The sequence below is a fragment of the Acomys minous genome, assembly GCF_964271855.1.
Source record: "Acomys minous genome assembly, chromosome: 11".
NCBI classification, from domain to species: Eukaryota; Metazoa; Chordata; class Mammalia; order Rodentia; family Muridae; genus Acomys; species Acomys minous.
The window spans coordinates 73860752-73877667 of record NC_140492.1 but is presented as its reverse complement, the minus strand read 5'-3'; the positions used below and the strand labels follow the sequence as shown (position 1 = coordinate 73877667).

The 16916-nt window shown below is 47.7% G+C and overlaps 2 protein-coding genes across 2 annotated transcripts in view; one reads left to right on the top strand and one right to left on the bottom strand.

The window, feature by feature from the left end:
• Window positions 1–16916, bottom strand: part of PI4KA (phosphatidylinositol 4-kinase alpha) — a 128328-nt gene that overhangs the window by 47248 nt on the left and 64164 nt on the right. Inside the window, exon 21 of the mRNA XM_084800346.1 lies at window positions 257–365. Coding sequence (XP_084656472.1) covers window positions 257–365 — 109 coding nt within the window. The remainder of the gene's footprint in view (window positions 1–256; window positions 366–16916) is intronic.
• SERPIND1 (serpin family D member 1) lies at window positions 1145–15252 on the top strand. Its single transcript, XM_084800955.1, has 5 exons — window positions 1145–3022; window positions 7388–8232; window positions 11710–11983; window positions 14018–14162; window positions 14467–15252. Exons 2-5 carry the CDS (start codon window positions 7404–7406, stop codon window positions 14656–14658), a joined length of 1440 nt encoding a protein of 479 aa, XP_084657081.1. The 5' UTR covers window positions 1145–3022; window positions 7388–7403; the 3' UTR covers window positions 14659–15252.

Genomic DNA, 16916 nt, shown 5'->3' with positions numbered 1-16916 from the left:
ATGGAGTACCTAGTTCAAGAAGTCTTAGATGGGTACTGACTGGCCATTTCTACAGTCCTGGGTCCCCTAAGACAACTGACCCCACAATGAGACACAGAAACCAGTCTGCTCTCTACTTTTGCACGGGATGTGGGCACGCGTGGGAGCAAGCAGCCACACTTGGGCTCAGATCAAATGCACACAGACTCTGGGAGGGTGAGTGTGACCCCAGCTGTTTCTAGTGCAGCCTCAGCCTTCCCTGGGGGGACACCACTACCTGAGCCTTCCACGGCGAATCCCATCAACACAGAGTAGAGCCAGAAGTCCCGGAAAAGCTTCTGTAGCCTCGGTTTAGCTTCCTTGATGGGTGGTAACCGGCGGGTGAGCTGATGTGGTGGAAGGCAGAAAGGTTATTTGCTAGTAAAACTCAACTATACTAAGACTGAATCAAGCACACATTCCCCAAGAGCCCCGTGCCAGCCTTAGCCAGTCAGAAAGGTGCAAATAGGTATGCTGAGCAGTGGCTGGTGCGTCCCAATTATCCTACCAGTCAGCAGGTTCACTCTCTCACTGCTTATATGGAATGCTTAAGGTGAGCCAGGCACTGTGCTGGGAGTTCACTCAAAGGGCCTGCTGTCTAACTGGGAGGAAAACAATTGCAGTCGGAGCAGAGCTCCTGGAACCTCGTTATGAGTTTCACATCAAGCTTAGCCAGGCAGAGGACAGCGGACAGCACCAGTTGCTAAGTGAAACCTCAGGTCCCAAGCCTAGGAGTAGGAGGGCCTTCAGAGAGGGTAGCACAGCTGGAGAGGCTGACTGAGCAGTCACCCCCCCCGCCCCCAGGGTTTCTCTATGTAACAGCCCCTGCTGTCCTGGACGCACTCTGTAGACCAGGCTGGCTGCAAAGTCACCAAGACCCAACTGCCTCTGCCTCCTGAGTGCTGGGATAAAAGGTGTATGCCACCGCCCAGGACTTTTTTCTATTCTTTTTGAGACAGGGTCTCACTAAGAGAATAGGCTGGCCTTGAACTCAAGAAGTCTGCAGGCCACTACATCATGAGCGCTGGTTCCACTACATCTGGCTCTAAAGGCCATTTTGAAGAAAACAATGAGTGTGATAAGATGTTTGCTGTATAGAGACCTCGGGCTCCCCCCCATTAGGGAACACAAGTCCAGTGACAGGACTCTGCCACGTCTTCTCACCTTCTAGTAACTAAGGATACCACCTGCTCCGTATGCATGCACATATGTGTATATGTGTATATAGAGAGATAGGCAGACATAGCAAAGTAGGAAGTTTTGTGTAAGTGCTTTGCACATGGATAGTCTTTATTCAATTCTTTAAGGACTCTGTAAATTTTCTAAATTCCATTATTTAAATATTGGAGAAAAGCTGGGTGTGGTGATGCATGCCTTCCATCCTAGCGCTATGGAGGCAGAGGCAGAGGCAGAGGCAGAAGGAACTCTGTGCGTCTGAGACCACCCTGCCTACGTAGTGAGTTCCAGGTTAGCCAGAACTACATAGTGAAGCCTCGTGTCAGAAACAAACAAACGATGAAAGTTGGAAAAATACCTAACCTACAAGCAAGCCTTGAATAAACAGAACAGCAACAACACCCCAACAGTAGCTACAGCCAGAGTATACGTAAGAGAGTTCTAGTAACAGTGGGGTGGACCGTGCAGAGCCTGTTACCTCGAAGTGAGGAACACAGTTAAGTGTCAGGGAGTCAAGAAGTGCTGAATTCTAGGTTTTGGTTCTTATTTTTTTTTTTTTTTAAGTAGTCGGTTGTAAAACCAGAAAGCTAGAGTTGCAGGAAACACCTGGATTTCTGGTTTAATCCAGTAAGGCTGGGAATGTAGCTCAGCTGGGACGGTACTGTTTGTCATGCATGAAGCCCTGGGGTCAAGCTCTACCAACCCAGCGCGCCCAGCCCCTCTTCACTCCTTCTTTACAGGAGAGAAGGCTAAGGGATGCACGGAAGAGAAACAGCATCCCTCAGAGCCAGGGCTGAAGCCGCAAAGCTCAACAGTCCCTAGTAGGCTACAACGGGAAGTCTGAACAATGCGACAGTGCTCTCCATAGAGACATAGGTAGTTTACACTTACTTACACACACACACACACACACACACACACACAATTTAGTACAATATAACCTAAAGATACACTAATTTGGTACTCTGAGGAATGACAGTAGAAACATTTTAAAAGTTTTTGAGGTGAAGACATAGTGGTTCATGCTTTTAACTTCAACACTGAGGAGGCAGAGGCAGGCAGATCACTGTGAATTTGAGGCCAGTCTGGTCTACACAGTAAGTTCCAGAACAGCCAGAGCTATGTAGAGAGACCCTGCCTGGAAAAAAAAGAACATCCCAAAAGGTCTACACCAAAGTTTAAGTGTTTCCCAAGTCATCAACTTTAACTCTCCCCTTCACTTTTCTTTCTTCTTTTTTTCCTTTTTGTTTGTTTTTGGTTTTTTGAGATAGGATCTCTTTGTGTAGCCTTCATTGTCCTGGACTAGCTTTGTAGACTAGGCTGGCCTTGAACTCACAGCGATCCGCCTCTCTCTGCTCCCAAGTGCTGGGACTAAAGGAGTGTGCCACCACCACCGCCTGGCTTCCCCTTCACTTTTCAATGAGGACAGGCTTTCCATGAGCTTATGGTGACTCCACCTACCGCGTGCAGCCAGCATCTCCTCAGAGAGGGAGACCAAGCAGGAGGGCAGACATGGCTCCCAAACCCTGAACTAAGCATGCTTAGCTTTAGTAAGGTATCCTGAACAAGACTGCAGACATGCTGACACAGACAGTAACACGTAAAACCCCAGCCACAGATGAACTGTAGTTCGGAAGCAGATTGTGACAAGCAGTGATGGAAGACACAGTTGAAAGGTTGCTGCTGACAGAGCTAGTTGAGTGGTGTTTGAACTAGGACATGTTTGCTTTGGGAAACACACAACAGCCAGCATCAAAGTTCACATCGAAACCCTGCTGGTGGCCCGTGCTGCTTCATCTCCGCCACACCACTGCTCCGAGGCACTGAGGTAAGCTTGCTTTCTAACTTTTTTTTTTTTTGGTCAATTATAAATTTTTATTTTTGATGTTTAGAGCTAGGAAATTGGTTTCTTTACTGAAGTACAAAAAAGAAATACCTGCTATGTAAGGGAGCTGTAAAAATGAACTCGGAGTAGTGACCGGCACACAGCAGACACTCAGAGAGGACAAGCTTTCTCATTGTTGAGAAAAGGAAAATATTAGTACTTTCAAAACTCAGTATAAAATTCTACCAGCTGTACTATTGGCACAACTGACAAGACTGGGTTTGGAATCCTAGGAGACAAGAATATTGCATCTATTCTACTTTAAATTGGTGATGAGGCATGATGGCGCAGGCTGAAATCCCAGCACTTGGGGTGATGCAAGAGGAAGGCTTGTGCACCCTGTGCACCCATCGCCCCCTCGGAAAACACATCCTCCTCCTGAATCAGATAACGTCTAGTGGTTAAGTATGAGACTATCCTGTTTTTAGGAAGGTCCCCTAAGCATTACTACTAAAGGTTACAGAGTTGTGAGAAATCTAAGCTCAAAAGGCTCAGAACATATGCAGAGATTTCGATATATACACATGTACACGCATTACACACCACACACATCCACACACAGACACACACGGAACTGTGAACTCCAACGACAGTAAAGGGGACACAGCGGCTGCTCGCATGCTCCATTCTCTCCACTCTTCTGTGAGTCTGAAGTTATTTTAACATTAAAAAGGTTTCCATATTACTGGCGACTACTCCCTTCCTGCCGGTTCTGTCTTGATTTGGAGCCATCAATGCAGGAAGAGGGTGTTCTCTGTGACACATGACCAAAGAGGCCGTGCAGCCAGTCCACTCCATGGAACTGAAAGTCTATGCTGTGTGATAATCCCACGAGAACAAAGTTTTGATGGCTTATCTTAACATGATAGCACTTCCAAGGTAGCTATTAAATACGGACCCAACTTACCAGTATTTTGAAATGCCTTACTTTTTAATGAGACTGACTATCAAATTAGATAGATTTACCTGTTAGAGCTCTAATTTTTCAATGCATAAGAAAACAAAAACCCTTCATCACATTTTCTCCTTTCCTAATAAGAGAATAATGAAAATTATGGCAAATGGCTTTTGTACGTACACTGCAGGAGCAGGGTATAGAACACTTACCGGGTAAGCCAAGCCAGACCAGCTTCCAAGAATGCTTTCTGAGTTCCAGGACAAGGTACAGAACATCTTTATTATTTGGGCTCAGACTAGTCTCCTTGAGCCCCCACATTAATCCAAGTTGGCTTCTGTCTCATTCTGTGACATCATTGTTGCTAATTACTGCTTTAGCTGCGGGTACTTTTAATTGTAATCATAAAAAAAAAAAAAACAACTTCCATGAAGTTGCTTCTGTTCTCCATCTCAGAAAGAGGTATTTTACTGTTATTTGTGTATGTGTATTTGTCTGTTCAAGTGTGTGCCACGTGTGCGCAGACTGCCAGAAGGGAATCAGAACTCCTTGGAGCTTGAGTTGCATGTGGCTGTGTGACACTGGCTAGGGAGCTGGGACCTGAACTCTTGCTCCTCGAAGAGCAGCAAGTACTAACTGCTGAGCCACCTCTCTAGCCCCATTTTTTAATTTAATGTCAGTGGTCCTCATGCCTGCGCCTTGAAACTAGGCCCAGTTCTATCTGCAGCTGCATACACTAGCTACTGTATCTAGAGATGGTGCCACATGTGCAGACTATGTAGCCACCAACCTCGGCAAAGTGCTGGGGACAGCCACACATATTCAAAGTCAGAAGCATGCGACTCTTTCTCTAAAATAAGTACTTTAGAAGTCTCTTGGCAAGCTGTAGATGTATCTCAGCTGAAGAGTGCCTGAGCAGAAGTGACGGGCCCTGTTTCATCCGAGCACTGTACAGAACAGGTATGCTGTTACAGGCCTGTAACTGAAGAGGTGGAGGCAAAAGGACCAGAAACGTAAGGTCACCATTGCCTACCCAAGGTTTTCAGCTAGCCTGAGATGCACAATGTCTTTTTTGTTTGTTTGTTTGTTTGTTTTTAATATTCATTTATTTTGGTGTTTTGAAAGAGGGATTCTGTGTAGCCTTGCTGTCCTGGATTCCCTCTGTAGAACAGGATGGCCTTGAACTCACAGCAATCCACCTGCCTCTGACTCCTAAGTGCTGGGAATGAAGGCATGTGCCACCTCACCCGCCTACAATGTCTTTTTTATAAAGCCCTTCAGTTAGGATTAAAACAATGCTGGGAATGCTCATTTTAACCATATTATTGGGGAAAGGCCCTAAGAACCAAGACTGGCAACAGCTGTTCCCCAGGCATAAGTACTTTTGAGTGTCCTAGCACCCTAAGGCAAGCAAGGCAGAGCACTTGACGTCAGGGAGCTAGAGGCTTTACCTACCACTGATCAGTTCCTACATTTGGTGCTAGGGACTGAGCCCTGGTCCATGCAATCTGGGTGACAGTGGTTAATGTTCACTCATATTCCTATATTCCTAGCTCAAGGCACTGCCATGTCTTAGTAGCCACAAAGGAAGGCTGTATCTCATGACAGGGTCAGATAAACCACAGTAGTATTTCAAGTAGGGTGTCCACAAAGTTAGCCCCTGTCTTCAGGTCTAGCAAGCCTAAATACTTTCCTTCCTTCCTTCGTTCCTTCTTTCCTTCCCTTCTTCTTCTTCTTCTCCTTCTTTTCAAGACAGGGTTTCTCTGTGTAGCCCTGGCTGTCCTGGACTTGCTTTGTAGACCAGGCTGGCCTCGAACTCACAGAAATCTGCCTGCCTTTGCCTCCCGAATTCTGGGATTAAAGGCATGCAACACCTTGCTCGGCTTGAGTCTAAATACTTAATCAGGAGCCAATAACTCTTATTTGATATAAACTGGCAACAGATATTCTTAACCAGAAAATAGTCATAAGCATAGAACAGACTCCTTTTTTCCTAGAAGATACATCTAGCTGGTGAAACAGGGAAGCAACAAAAGAGAGGTCATCTACCTGGTTAATAAGTGAGAGATAAGGAAGACCAAATCAAAGCCACTGGTCAGAAAATCTGGATAAGTCATCCAGGGTCTACATAAAGCACCTCGCTTGTCTCTGGACCTTTTCAGCAGGTGAGACTCTGACACTGCCCTCCCACAGACCCTGTCTGCAGAGAGAGAGATTGGAATCAGGAAGTAAAAAAGATTTCCTTTCTCCTGACAGCAAACTTCTCTTCCCTACAGCAAGCTGTCACATAACCTAACAGCCTCTGGGACTGCAGGAGACACACAGGACGCCAGCCACACTCCTTTCAGTGGGCCCTGAAGGAGTCTTGCCAAGTCCCAAATCTTAAATAAATTAACCCTAAATGTTCGCACAGAGTACAGCTATCATCACAACATGTTTCTAGAAGCCTGATTCGCGTACATTCATGACACCCCCTTCTCCCCCAGGGAGCAGGAGTTTTGGCTACAGGTAGGGTGGAGTCCATGCACTGGAAATGCCCCTCCCCCCTTCACATACTCACTCTAGCTCATCTCTTATGACACCTCCTTAGGTCTCTGGGCACCCCTACTCTTACCCTAAGAGGCACAGCCATTCCCCTCCCTTTCCTGCCCCATGTAGTAGCAGCACTGTTTGAGCTTTTGATCCACTTCCTGCCTGTCCCATGAGTCGGGGCCTTCAGCAGGCAGATGTCAGTGCCTCTGGCGCCAGGTGTGTCTCCTGGAGACAAATGATGATGGTGTTGGTGAATGAATGAAAAAGAAACTCTTTGTCACAGTATTAAAGAAGGCGTTCTCAGATCAGTGAAGGTGGCTGACGTGCAAGCATGGCGTCCTGAGCTTCATCTCCAGAACGGACATAAAGGTGGAACAAGAGAATCAACTCCACCCAATCACTTGACTGTGCCATGCATGTTTACATGTGTGCATGCACTTGTGTGTGTGAGGGTTTCTCTGTGTAGCCTTGACTGTCCTGGAGCTCACTCTGTAGATTAGACTGACCTCAAACTCAGAGAGACCCGCCTGCTCCTGCCTCCCAAGTGCTGGGGTTAAAGGTGTGCCACCACTGCCTGGCTGAAATGAAATAATTTTATGGTTGGGGCCACCACAACATGAGGGACTGTATTAAGGGGCGCAGTGTTAGGATGCTGAGAACTGCTGCTCTGGGGCTCACAGATCCCAGGAGATGTATGAAACGCACAAAACACTAACACTAGCTGTCTGTTTATTTATTTATTTTTTTATCAGATCCTCTTAAGTTTAACATCGGCGCCATGAAAGGCTTCTTTCTGTGTAAAACCACAGAGAAGCCCGTCTGCATGCTTCAGCGGGGGGCCAGCCAGGCTGCCACTCACTGTTGTCTGTTTTTTACACCAGCTTTAGCTCTGCAGAAATGAAGCGCCTACTCCACCTTCTTCTTCTCTCTCTCATCATGTCTATGTGTGCTGGGAGCAAGGGCCATGCTGAGCATCTGACCAGGGACAACTTGACCATGTCCCTCCTGCCTGCTAACTTCCACAAAGAGAACACAGTCACCAATGACTGGATCCCAGAAGGGGAGGAGGATGAGGACTATCTGGACCTGGAGAAGCTGCTCAGTGAAGACGATGACTACATTTACGTCGTTGACGCAGTTTCCCCGACAGACTCAGAATCAAGTGCTGAGAGCATCCTGCAGCTTTTCCAAGGCAAGAGCCGGATCCAGCGTCTCAATATCCTCAACGCAAAGTTTGCCTTCAACCTTTACCGAGCGCTGAAGGACCAGGCTACCGCCTCTGAGAACATCGTCATAGCACCTGCTGGCATTTCTACTGCCATGGCGATGATTTCCCTAGGTTTGAGGGGACAGACCCATGAGGAAGTCCACTCAGTTCTACACTTTAAAGACTTCGTCAATGCTAGCAGCAAGTATGAGATCACCACCATCCATAACCTCTTTCGGAAGCTGACCCATCGCCTATTCAGGAGGAACTTTGGGTACACTCTCCAGGCCGTCAATGAGCTTTACATTCAGAAGCAGTTCCCCATCCGAGAGGGCTTCAGAGCCGCTATGAGAGAGTTTTACTTTGCTGAGGCCAGGGAGGCTGACTTCTCGGATCCCGCCTTCACAGCAAAGGCAGACAGGCACATCTTGAGGCTCACCAAGGGCCTCATCAGAGAAGCTCTGCAGAATATAGATCCTGCTACTCAAATGATGATTCTCAACTGCATCTACTTCAAAGGTAAGAAGCCATTTTATGATTCTCAGAGGAAACTCACAAGTCAGCCGCCTGGTATACAAAGAGTTAACGCCAAGAGCTGTACTGTAGCTGTAAGTTAGCAGGAGAATGCCACAGGAGGTGGACTCAGGGGCAGGGAGGTGGTAGCTACCGACCTTGCTATTATTTTACACTTGTTGGGCTTCCACGTGTTGGCCGTCATGGTTTTAGAGTTATCAGAATCCTTGTTTTACAGACAAAAACTCACCAAAGCAGAGAGGTAAAGACTATAGGGGTGACGTTTAGGCTGGATCTCAGTAGGTTCTCTTTAGGGATTTATTAACTGGGATAGTAATACAGCCCACCTTATATGCGGCCACTGTAGATTAGGGGTTCTCCCTTCCCTTCCCCTTTGTCACTGAATAAGAACACGGGCAAAGGCTAAGGAAATATGTCTGGAAACTGTTGACAGTAACTGTTAGAAACACACCCTCTTCTCGGGGTCCTTTCTGTGTTTTGAGGCAGGGCCTCCCTATGCAGCCTTGGCTAGTCCAGAGGTGACTATGTAGACCAGGCTGGCCTGCGAGGATCAAAAGCATGAGCCACCACAACCAGCCCCCTCAGGGTGTGTTTTCATCAGTGGGCGGGCAGGAAATACACCACTAACTCTGTTCCCTCATTATCTTTTCCTTTCATTCAGTCAGTTTCTTCATTCTATAATGTAGGTCTCTGTGATGGAAGCCAAGTTGGCAGGACGGGCAGCCGGCATCTTTACCTGCTGAGCCATCTCTCTGGTCTTAAATAATTATTTCTTCAGCAACTCTTACAGGTCAGGCATGAAATCACTTTTAAAAAAAGTATTCTCTCTCTCAACATATATCTACATATATGCACATGTGTACGTGTGTTATCTATCTACACATTAAGACCCAATTCAGAAGTTATTATTTTTTTAAAGGTCTTTATGTAGCCCAGGCTGATCTACAGCTCGAGAGCCTCCTGCTGCAGCCTCCTACAATGCTGGGACTATCCAGGCAAAATCCAGACCTCCTATTGGAATCTGATCAAAATAAACTTCTATCTCTATCAGCCAAAGGGCAGTGACAGAGATGGCTCAGCATCAGAGCCAACTGCAGCAGTGTACAGCGCATTCCTTTGTTATCACTGAGCTCAGGGTACCAGTGAGGGGAAAGTGCTGGGAAGCCACTGCATCTGTTGTTTGTCGCAGTGGCTGTACTGCTCGGAGATGAGGACAGGGGCTTTCTCCTGCTTCTGCCTGTAGAGGTGGCCCAGTTCTGCAGAACAGGCACCAAGGAGCACTAGAGAGGCTGAGTCTTCAAGGACTTGGGAGTGCTGAGGTCTGCAGACTTCCTTCCAGAGCTGGGCACAGCACTAGAGGCTCAATGAAGGTATGGCTAATGGCTAAATCTCTAACAAGCCTGTGAACATACACAGACAGACAACCAACATATAGTATATACTTAATGGTGAAAACATAATTTTCTTTTTGGTTTTTCAAGACAGGGCTTCTCTGTGTCACCCTGGCTTTCCTGGACTGGCTTTGTAGACCAGGATGGCCTTGAATTTGCAGCGATCCACCTGCCTATGCCTCCCGAGTGCTGGGATTAAAGGCGTGCGCCACAACTGCCCAGCTCATGGTTTTTTTTTTCCCCCTTTCATTACTGGTCCTAAGCACTGGTTTTGAAACTGAGAAAGCAAGAGTCTAAGGCCTGGGTTCACCCCTTCTTGTTTGTGTGACACTGGGAGACTTGACGTCTCTCATGGAAAGGGTAAGAGCTACTTTGATAGAGATGTAGAGGGAGCTGAAGTGAGAGTGATGCAGCACTTGGCCCTGTATGTTGTTGCAAACAGTAAGAGCATAATACACTTGAGGGAGTAAATGTAATTAGTGTAATATGGTAGCAAGTCTGTATGATATTGCTAGTACCATTTATTTTCATAAACAATTAGCCTATGCTTGGGAACAGGTTGGTGGGGCACCATCAAAGCCCCCAGTCTTAACAGTTTGCCAGTTGCCACAGCCTCCATGTTAATTAGTCATACTTGAAATTCTGAAGCAAGAAGCTATTCTGTCAGCACTGGAGCAGATGGGAATGTAGAACAAGTGAGATAAGATCACACTATCTCTTGATTAAAGTAACCCATGCTACACTGAGGTGCATAGGGCCTTTCCCCCACTGTGCTGGACCACTGACTCCGTGCTGCGGTGACTGAGAAGGGCGCATCCGTTTGTTCTTTTTTTCTTTTTCTTTTCTTTTTTTTGAGACAGGGTTTTACTATGTAGCTCTGGCTGTCCTAGAACTCATTCTGTAGACCAGGCTAGTCTCAAACTCACAGAAATCCTCCTGACTCTGCCTCCAGAGTGCTGAGATTACAGGCGTGCACCACCAAGCCTGGCTGAGAAGGATGCATCTTAAAGATTAGAGAACTTTCTAAGTATAGCTAGGCGCACGCCTGTAGTCCTAGCACTCCGGGAGGGAGGCAGAGGCAGGAGGATCTCTGGGAACTCAAGGCCAGCCTGGTCTACAAAGTGAGTCCAAAGACAGCCAAGGCTGCACAGAGAAACCCTGTTGCAAAAGAGAGAAAGAGAAAGAGAAAGAGAGAGAGAGAGAGAGAGAGAGAGAGACAGAGACAGAGACAGAGACAGAGACAGAGAGAGACAGAGAGAGAATATTTCCTAAGTACAGTCTTAGTCTCTAACTCCCAAGTCTCAGTTACTAAGCTGTGTCCTAACTAGGCTTCACATCACCGCTGGAAGAGCAGTGATTCCCAATGCGTCTCGAGAGGATGTCTGTAGGCACCATGGCTACAGCAGCTGGAGCTGGTGTCTAGCTGCGAGGGCCTATGGATGCTATTAAGGCCCCAAAGCACAGACAGTCCCTACTATAGCAAACAGAACCCCTGGGCGTGGCTGTCTAGGAGGCAGCAACTGAAGAGCAAGCCTGAGCGGGCCAGGGCTGTCTGCTGTCTGCACTTCCTCCAAAGATCCCTACCTACCAGATGGGAACCTTAAGCAAGTAACTGTACTTCACTGTGTCTCTGTTGCCTTATCTAAAAACTATGGATGAAAATTAAAACCATCTATTTCATATAGCTCCTAGGAGCTGAAAGTGAGATGATAAAAAAGGGGCTTAATCCTGGCACATGGCCTGCCGGCTGCTAGTTACCAACATTATTAATGATGAGTATCTCAGAGCTAAGCTTTATTTCTAAATAACATGGAAAATGGTGAGGGTACCACTGTACCACATGATATCACACGTCCTATCAGCTGTGTGTCCTGCCAAATGTGAGGCCCAAAAAGTAGACTAGAGGTCCAGGTAGATTAGGTGTCTATCAGGGGCAAATAATAATAAAATCTAACCCACAGTACTTTGTGGTGTCTTAAGACTCTGGGATTGGTCCTAGAGAGTCCTCTGGGGCAGATGTTCCAAGAGCTAAAGGGCACCCCACCAACTGCCTGCTCCTTCTGACTTGCAGGAACTTGGGTGAAAAAATTCCCAGTAGAAATGACCCACAACCGCAACTTCCGGCTGAACGAGCGAGAAGTAGTTAAAGTCTCCATGATGCAAACTAAAGGGAATTTTCTTGCGGCAAGTGACCAGGAGCTGGACTGTGACATCCTCCAGCTGGAGTACGTAGGGGGCATCAGCATGCTAGTCGTAATTCCACGCAAGCTGTCGGCAATGAAGACTCTGGAGGCCCAGCTGACGCCCCAGGTTGTGGAGAGGTGGCAGCGAAGCATGACAAACAGGTACCTCGGGTCCTTTCCCTTCGCGTTTTCGGGCTGGGGTGTCTAGGAGGGCTACAGCCACAGCCAGTTCTGCCTCTTCTTCCCCTCCTCCCCACACTTCCTTCTTCCTTTCCTATCTGAGTCAGGGCCTCGCTGCTACACAGGTTGGCCTGGAACTCGTCGTGTAGTGTAGATGGCCTCAAGCCTGCACGGATCCTCCTCCCTCTTGAGCCTTCCAAGTGCCAGGATGGCTTGTGTGAGCCACACTACCAGTTTTGTTTGTTTGATTTTTGAAAAAAAGAGAAGTCAGGAAGCATGAAAAGAACCCAAGAACTGCCACGTAGGCCGTGCTTGCTTGCTTCTGGTCTTATTCAGCGGGAGCACTGATGGGAAAACCATCCCCACAGAGCTGTTTCAGAAGGTAGGGAGGTGGCTTTGGGTCATCTTAGGAATGACCACACTGTGGCTCTGAGCCTCAGTTCAATCAACGCCAAGGCTGAGATCAATCGCATTACCTATCAGGACTCAAGGTGCGAAATAAATAGACCAGGTGGGTTGCTTGGCTCCACCCCTACTCTCAGTGCTTGGATGTAGGAGGCTCCCAACAAAAATCAGCTCTCCCCTTCCCTGACAGGGAACCAGCTGAAGACGCGTTACTCATGATTTTCCTTGATTATTATTTATTACTTATAGTTAACACTGTTGGTGTTAAATATTTGTTGAAGTTATTATTGGCCCATGGCAAGAATAGAGAAAAAGCATATATTTCTGTGTTACTGGCTACTTACCAAGTTAGACTCATAATAAGGGAAATCTGTTGGACAAGAAATTAAAAAAAAAATGCAACAAAACTGGAACTACTGCTGGGTAGAGTAGCACACTCCTGTAATCTCAGCACTGGAGAAGCTGAAGCAGGAAATCATGAGTACCAGGTCAGTCTGGAAGAGTGAGACCTTATCCCAAAAAACAAAAACAGACCAGCGAGGTGGCTTAGCAGGTAAAGGTGCTTGCTGCCAAGACTCACTCCCTGAGTTCAATCCCTGAGACCCACATGGTGGAAGGAAAGAACAGACCTCTGAAAGCATCCTGTACACACATACCACATATCCTGGGCACTATGCATGCATAGCATATATAAATAAGAAATATGTATCATAAAAACCTATTCAAAATAAAACACCCTAAAATACAAAACCTTAAAAGCAGACTTTGAGGAAGGTGAATCCTCAGGTACATCATGTGTTACTGAGCCCTGTGGACTTCTGTCTGAGCACATCCCTGCTGTGCTTCCTTCCTCACCCACCTGCTCTACTGACTTCTCACCCTGAATCCCATGTCACGGTTGACTGAACAGGGGCTTAGAGCCACAAAGCATAGCATAGCAGATGAAGGCCATCCCTAAGATGACCCCGTCCCACCGTCTGACTTATATACTGGCCCCATCTCCTCACCAGTGAACTCCCCAGTGAGGCCCTGCCAACCCTGAGTTCTGTTCCTAGCTCGGCACGTATTACCGAGCCTCCTCATCCCCATGGACTCCCAGCAAGAGGAGCCTGACCAGCTGCTAGGCTGCTCAACAGAGCTTGCCCTCCCGCCTGGCTCTGTGCAGCATCTGTCCTCTTTCCGCGCCTTGGCTCTTCCCTTCAGGCTCTATCCAGATCCAAGGTCTTCGTGTGCTTTCCCCAGGTCAGGTTCTTTACTATGCCTAACACCTATGAATACTAGGTAAACAGCTGTCCTGCTACATGGCTTACAGTGTGAGGAGAACAGGAATTCTGTACACGGCCAATCACACACAGTTTCCCCGGATATTTACAATCTGTGGCTGATGAACTCACTGATATAAGGGCTAACTGTAACCAGACTTACAGCGGACAAGTTTTGTTTTTTATAAAACCCTGAACTGACAGTACCAGTACATAAATTTAAAGTGTGAAAAATGCTACATCACTTCTGTGGTAAATGCAACCCACTGTAGGCCATGCAAATTTAGCAGGAAAATGTAATTATTTTGTCACTTATGTCAATAAAATTGGCTCCTTCTTCTCCAACTAGAACTCGGGAGGTCCTCCTGCCCAAGTTTAAACTTGAGAAGAGTTACAACCTGGTGGACGTCCTCAGGTCCATGGGAGTCACAAAGCTGTTCAGCAAGAATGGCAACTTGACAGGCATCTCCGAGCAGAGGATCACCACTGACCTGGTAATGGCTCCCTCATGTGCTGCTCCCCAGATCCTGAATAAAACTGCTGCTGCCTTGTGACCCAACCTCCGGGTGGGCCTGTGACCCAAACTCTAAGGATACAGGGGGCTGGGTGGCTCCCCAGGCCTCTCAGACTCTGGCCCTGGCTAGGAGTTTAGAGGTGAGCACGTGTGGCATGAGAGACGGCTGTGACTTGTGTCCTGTGTTAGGTCTCTGAAGCTTTTCTCTGATGATGAGTCCCACCCACCCCCACCTCTCTGACAGCCCATACAACCTGACGCCTTTCCTTTCTAACTTTAAACAGTTCAAGCACCAAAGTATCATCACAGTGAACGAAGAGGGCACCCAAGCTGCAGCTGTGACCACAGTGGGGTTCATGCCGCTGTCTACCCAAGTCCGATTCACCGTCGACCGGCCCTTCCTGTTCCTCATATATGAGCACCGAACCAGCTGCCTGCTCTTTATGGGAAGAGTGGCCAACCCTGCCAGGTCTTAACGGCGGTGCTCTCGGCACCTGATGTAGTTTGGGGACACTCTGTAATTCTGTTTTCATTCCAACAAAGAGAACAGAGGTGTCTTGATATGATAACTTATGTGGCTTATGGTAATAATCTGAATTTAAGGCCCACAGAGAAAAAGAGAGTTACCATGGACTAGGAAGCTGACACAGTAAGCAGTGCACAAGTCCACAGGACCTAATGTAACTGTTGTGGCAACTGTTCCTAGGGGTCCTAGCATCATACAGACAGCCTCTGCCCCAACTCCTTTGCCCCTAGAGCAAACTGCCCTGTACCCGACACTGTCTGCAAAGGCAGCCCCATCCGCCTTTACTGTTCAGGCCTGTTCTCAGCCAGGTCCCCATCTGAATGGTATCCAGGTCTTACCCCTCCCAGGGAGGATGCCCAAATAGCACCATTCCTGCCCAGGGGAAAAGCAGCCTCAACATGTCTGAGATGTTGGGACTTAATTCAAGGCCCAATATTCTAAATTCATGTAAATATCCCCTCTCCTGCTGCCTCAGCATAACCTATGTGCGTACATAAGGGTATATATCCTATATAGAGATAAATAAACAACCATATTTACTGTGTATCTGTTATGATTTTATATTCTCTCTCTCTCCCCCCTCACCCCCTTTTTCTCCCCCACCCCCAGAAATGGTTTCACTATATAGCAGTGGCTGGCCTGGAACTTGCTAGGTAGACCAAGCTGGCCTTGAACCTACTGAGTGAGGTAGACAGGCTGGCCCTCACACTTGAGGGTCTTGTAGGGAGTCCCATCATAAGAAGCAATACCAGAAATGGGAACAGCTGAAAGGAGCGCTACTTGCTAGTGCAATGCACACGCCTATCTCTGCCTGCTGGGTGTTGGGATTCCCTCAACACATGTGCCACAATGCCCAGCATAATCCTGCTTCTTTTTTTCCCCAGCTCAAATAACAAAGGGCAAACTGAAAACCACTATACCCTTGAGAAAGACAAAGGCTGACAAGAAGGCACTCAGGTGCTGCACGATGACCAGGACAGCTCAGTAAGGCTCAGTCTTAGGACAGGATGAGGTGTGGCTGAGTCAGGGTCCTGGCCTGCTGGGACTCCTGAGGCAAGGTGCTCTGGCGTCCTCTCTGGCTGAGGTGCGTGCTTTGACTTCACCTTCCAGATGTGCTGCTGCAGCAGGTCAGGTTTGATGAGGCTGGCAACATCCTCATTCTGTAACTTGGGATCACTCACAACAATCCAAAGGGGGATCAGAAGGCATGGATCAGGATGTGCCTTTAGTGGGGAGACTGTCAGCTGTAACTAGAGCAGCAGTCACAAGCGCTGTGTGTGCCTAACTCACTGTAATCCCCATGCCTTAGAGGAGGAAGTTTTATTTCCCCAGCAATGCAAGAGTGGGAAGGATTCTAAACATGCACAAAGTCCAGCTGCAGGACACTTGGGGCTGGGCGTCAGGGCCCGAGGACAACGGCAGCAGCTGAAGCAGTGTGTTTCCTGCTGGTGCAATACAGACACTAGTACATGCGTGCCGCTGCTGGCTTTCGAGGCCCACATCATCATCACCTCCTCTTGCCAACTGAGGACGCAAGGGCAAGACCTAGATCCAATGGCAGGTAGTCAGGCTCCAGGACCTGTGGTCCTGCCAGCAGCTCTGCTTTAGTACCAGTGCTCTACCGGGAAAAGCCAGTGCAGGACGGAGGCAAGTCTCCCCACTCCGTCTCTTCAGCTTCTTGGTGAAGCTCAACATTTTGATGACCACGGCTTTCCCTCCACTTTTTCCCCCTCCAGTTTGTTTTAACACTGTTCTTTTCTTGGATTTTCTCTCTCTCTCTCTTTTTTAATCTTGTGGGTAATTTTTCTTGCTCCTTGTATTTCTAAATGTAGTTCTCAAATCTGTGTCCTACACAGCTGGAAGGACATGGTGGTATGTCCCTGTAATACCAGTTATACCCGAGGCTGAGCTTAGGAGGACTGGTGGGACCTAAAAGTCAGAGCTGGACTATATGGTGAAATCCTGTCTCAAAGCCGACACTTCCCCTACCCAGATCTGTAGCCCTCTGCCATGTGTCCTTCGCCCCGAGAGCTAACGGTCTCACTTTCTTTCTTTTTTATATTTTTGGATTTTAGAGACAGGGTTTATCTGTGTAGCCCTGGCTGTCCTGGACTCACTGGTAGACCAGGCTGGTTTCAAATCCACAGACATCAGCCTGCCTCTGCCTCCTGAGTGCTGGCATTAAAGGTGTGAGCCACAATGCCCCGC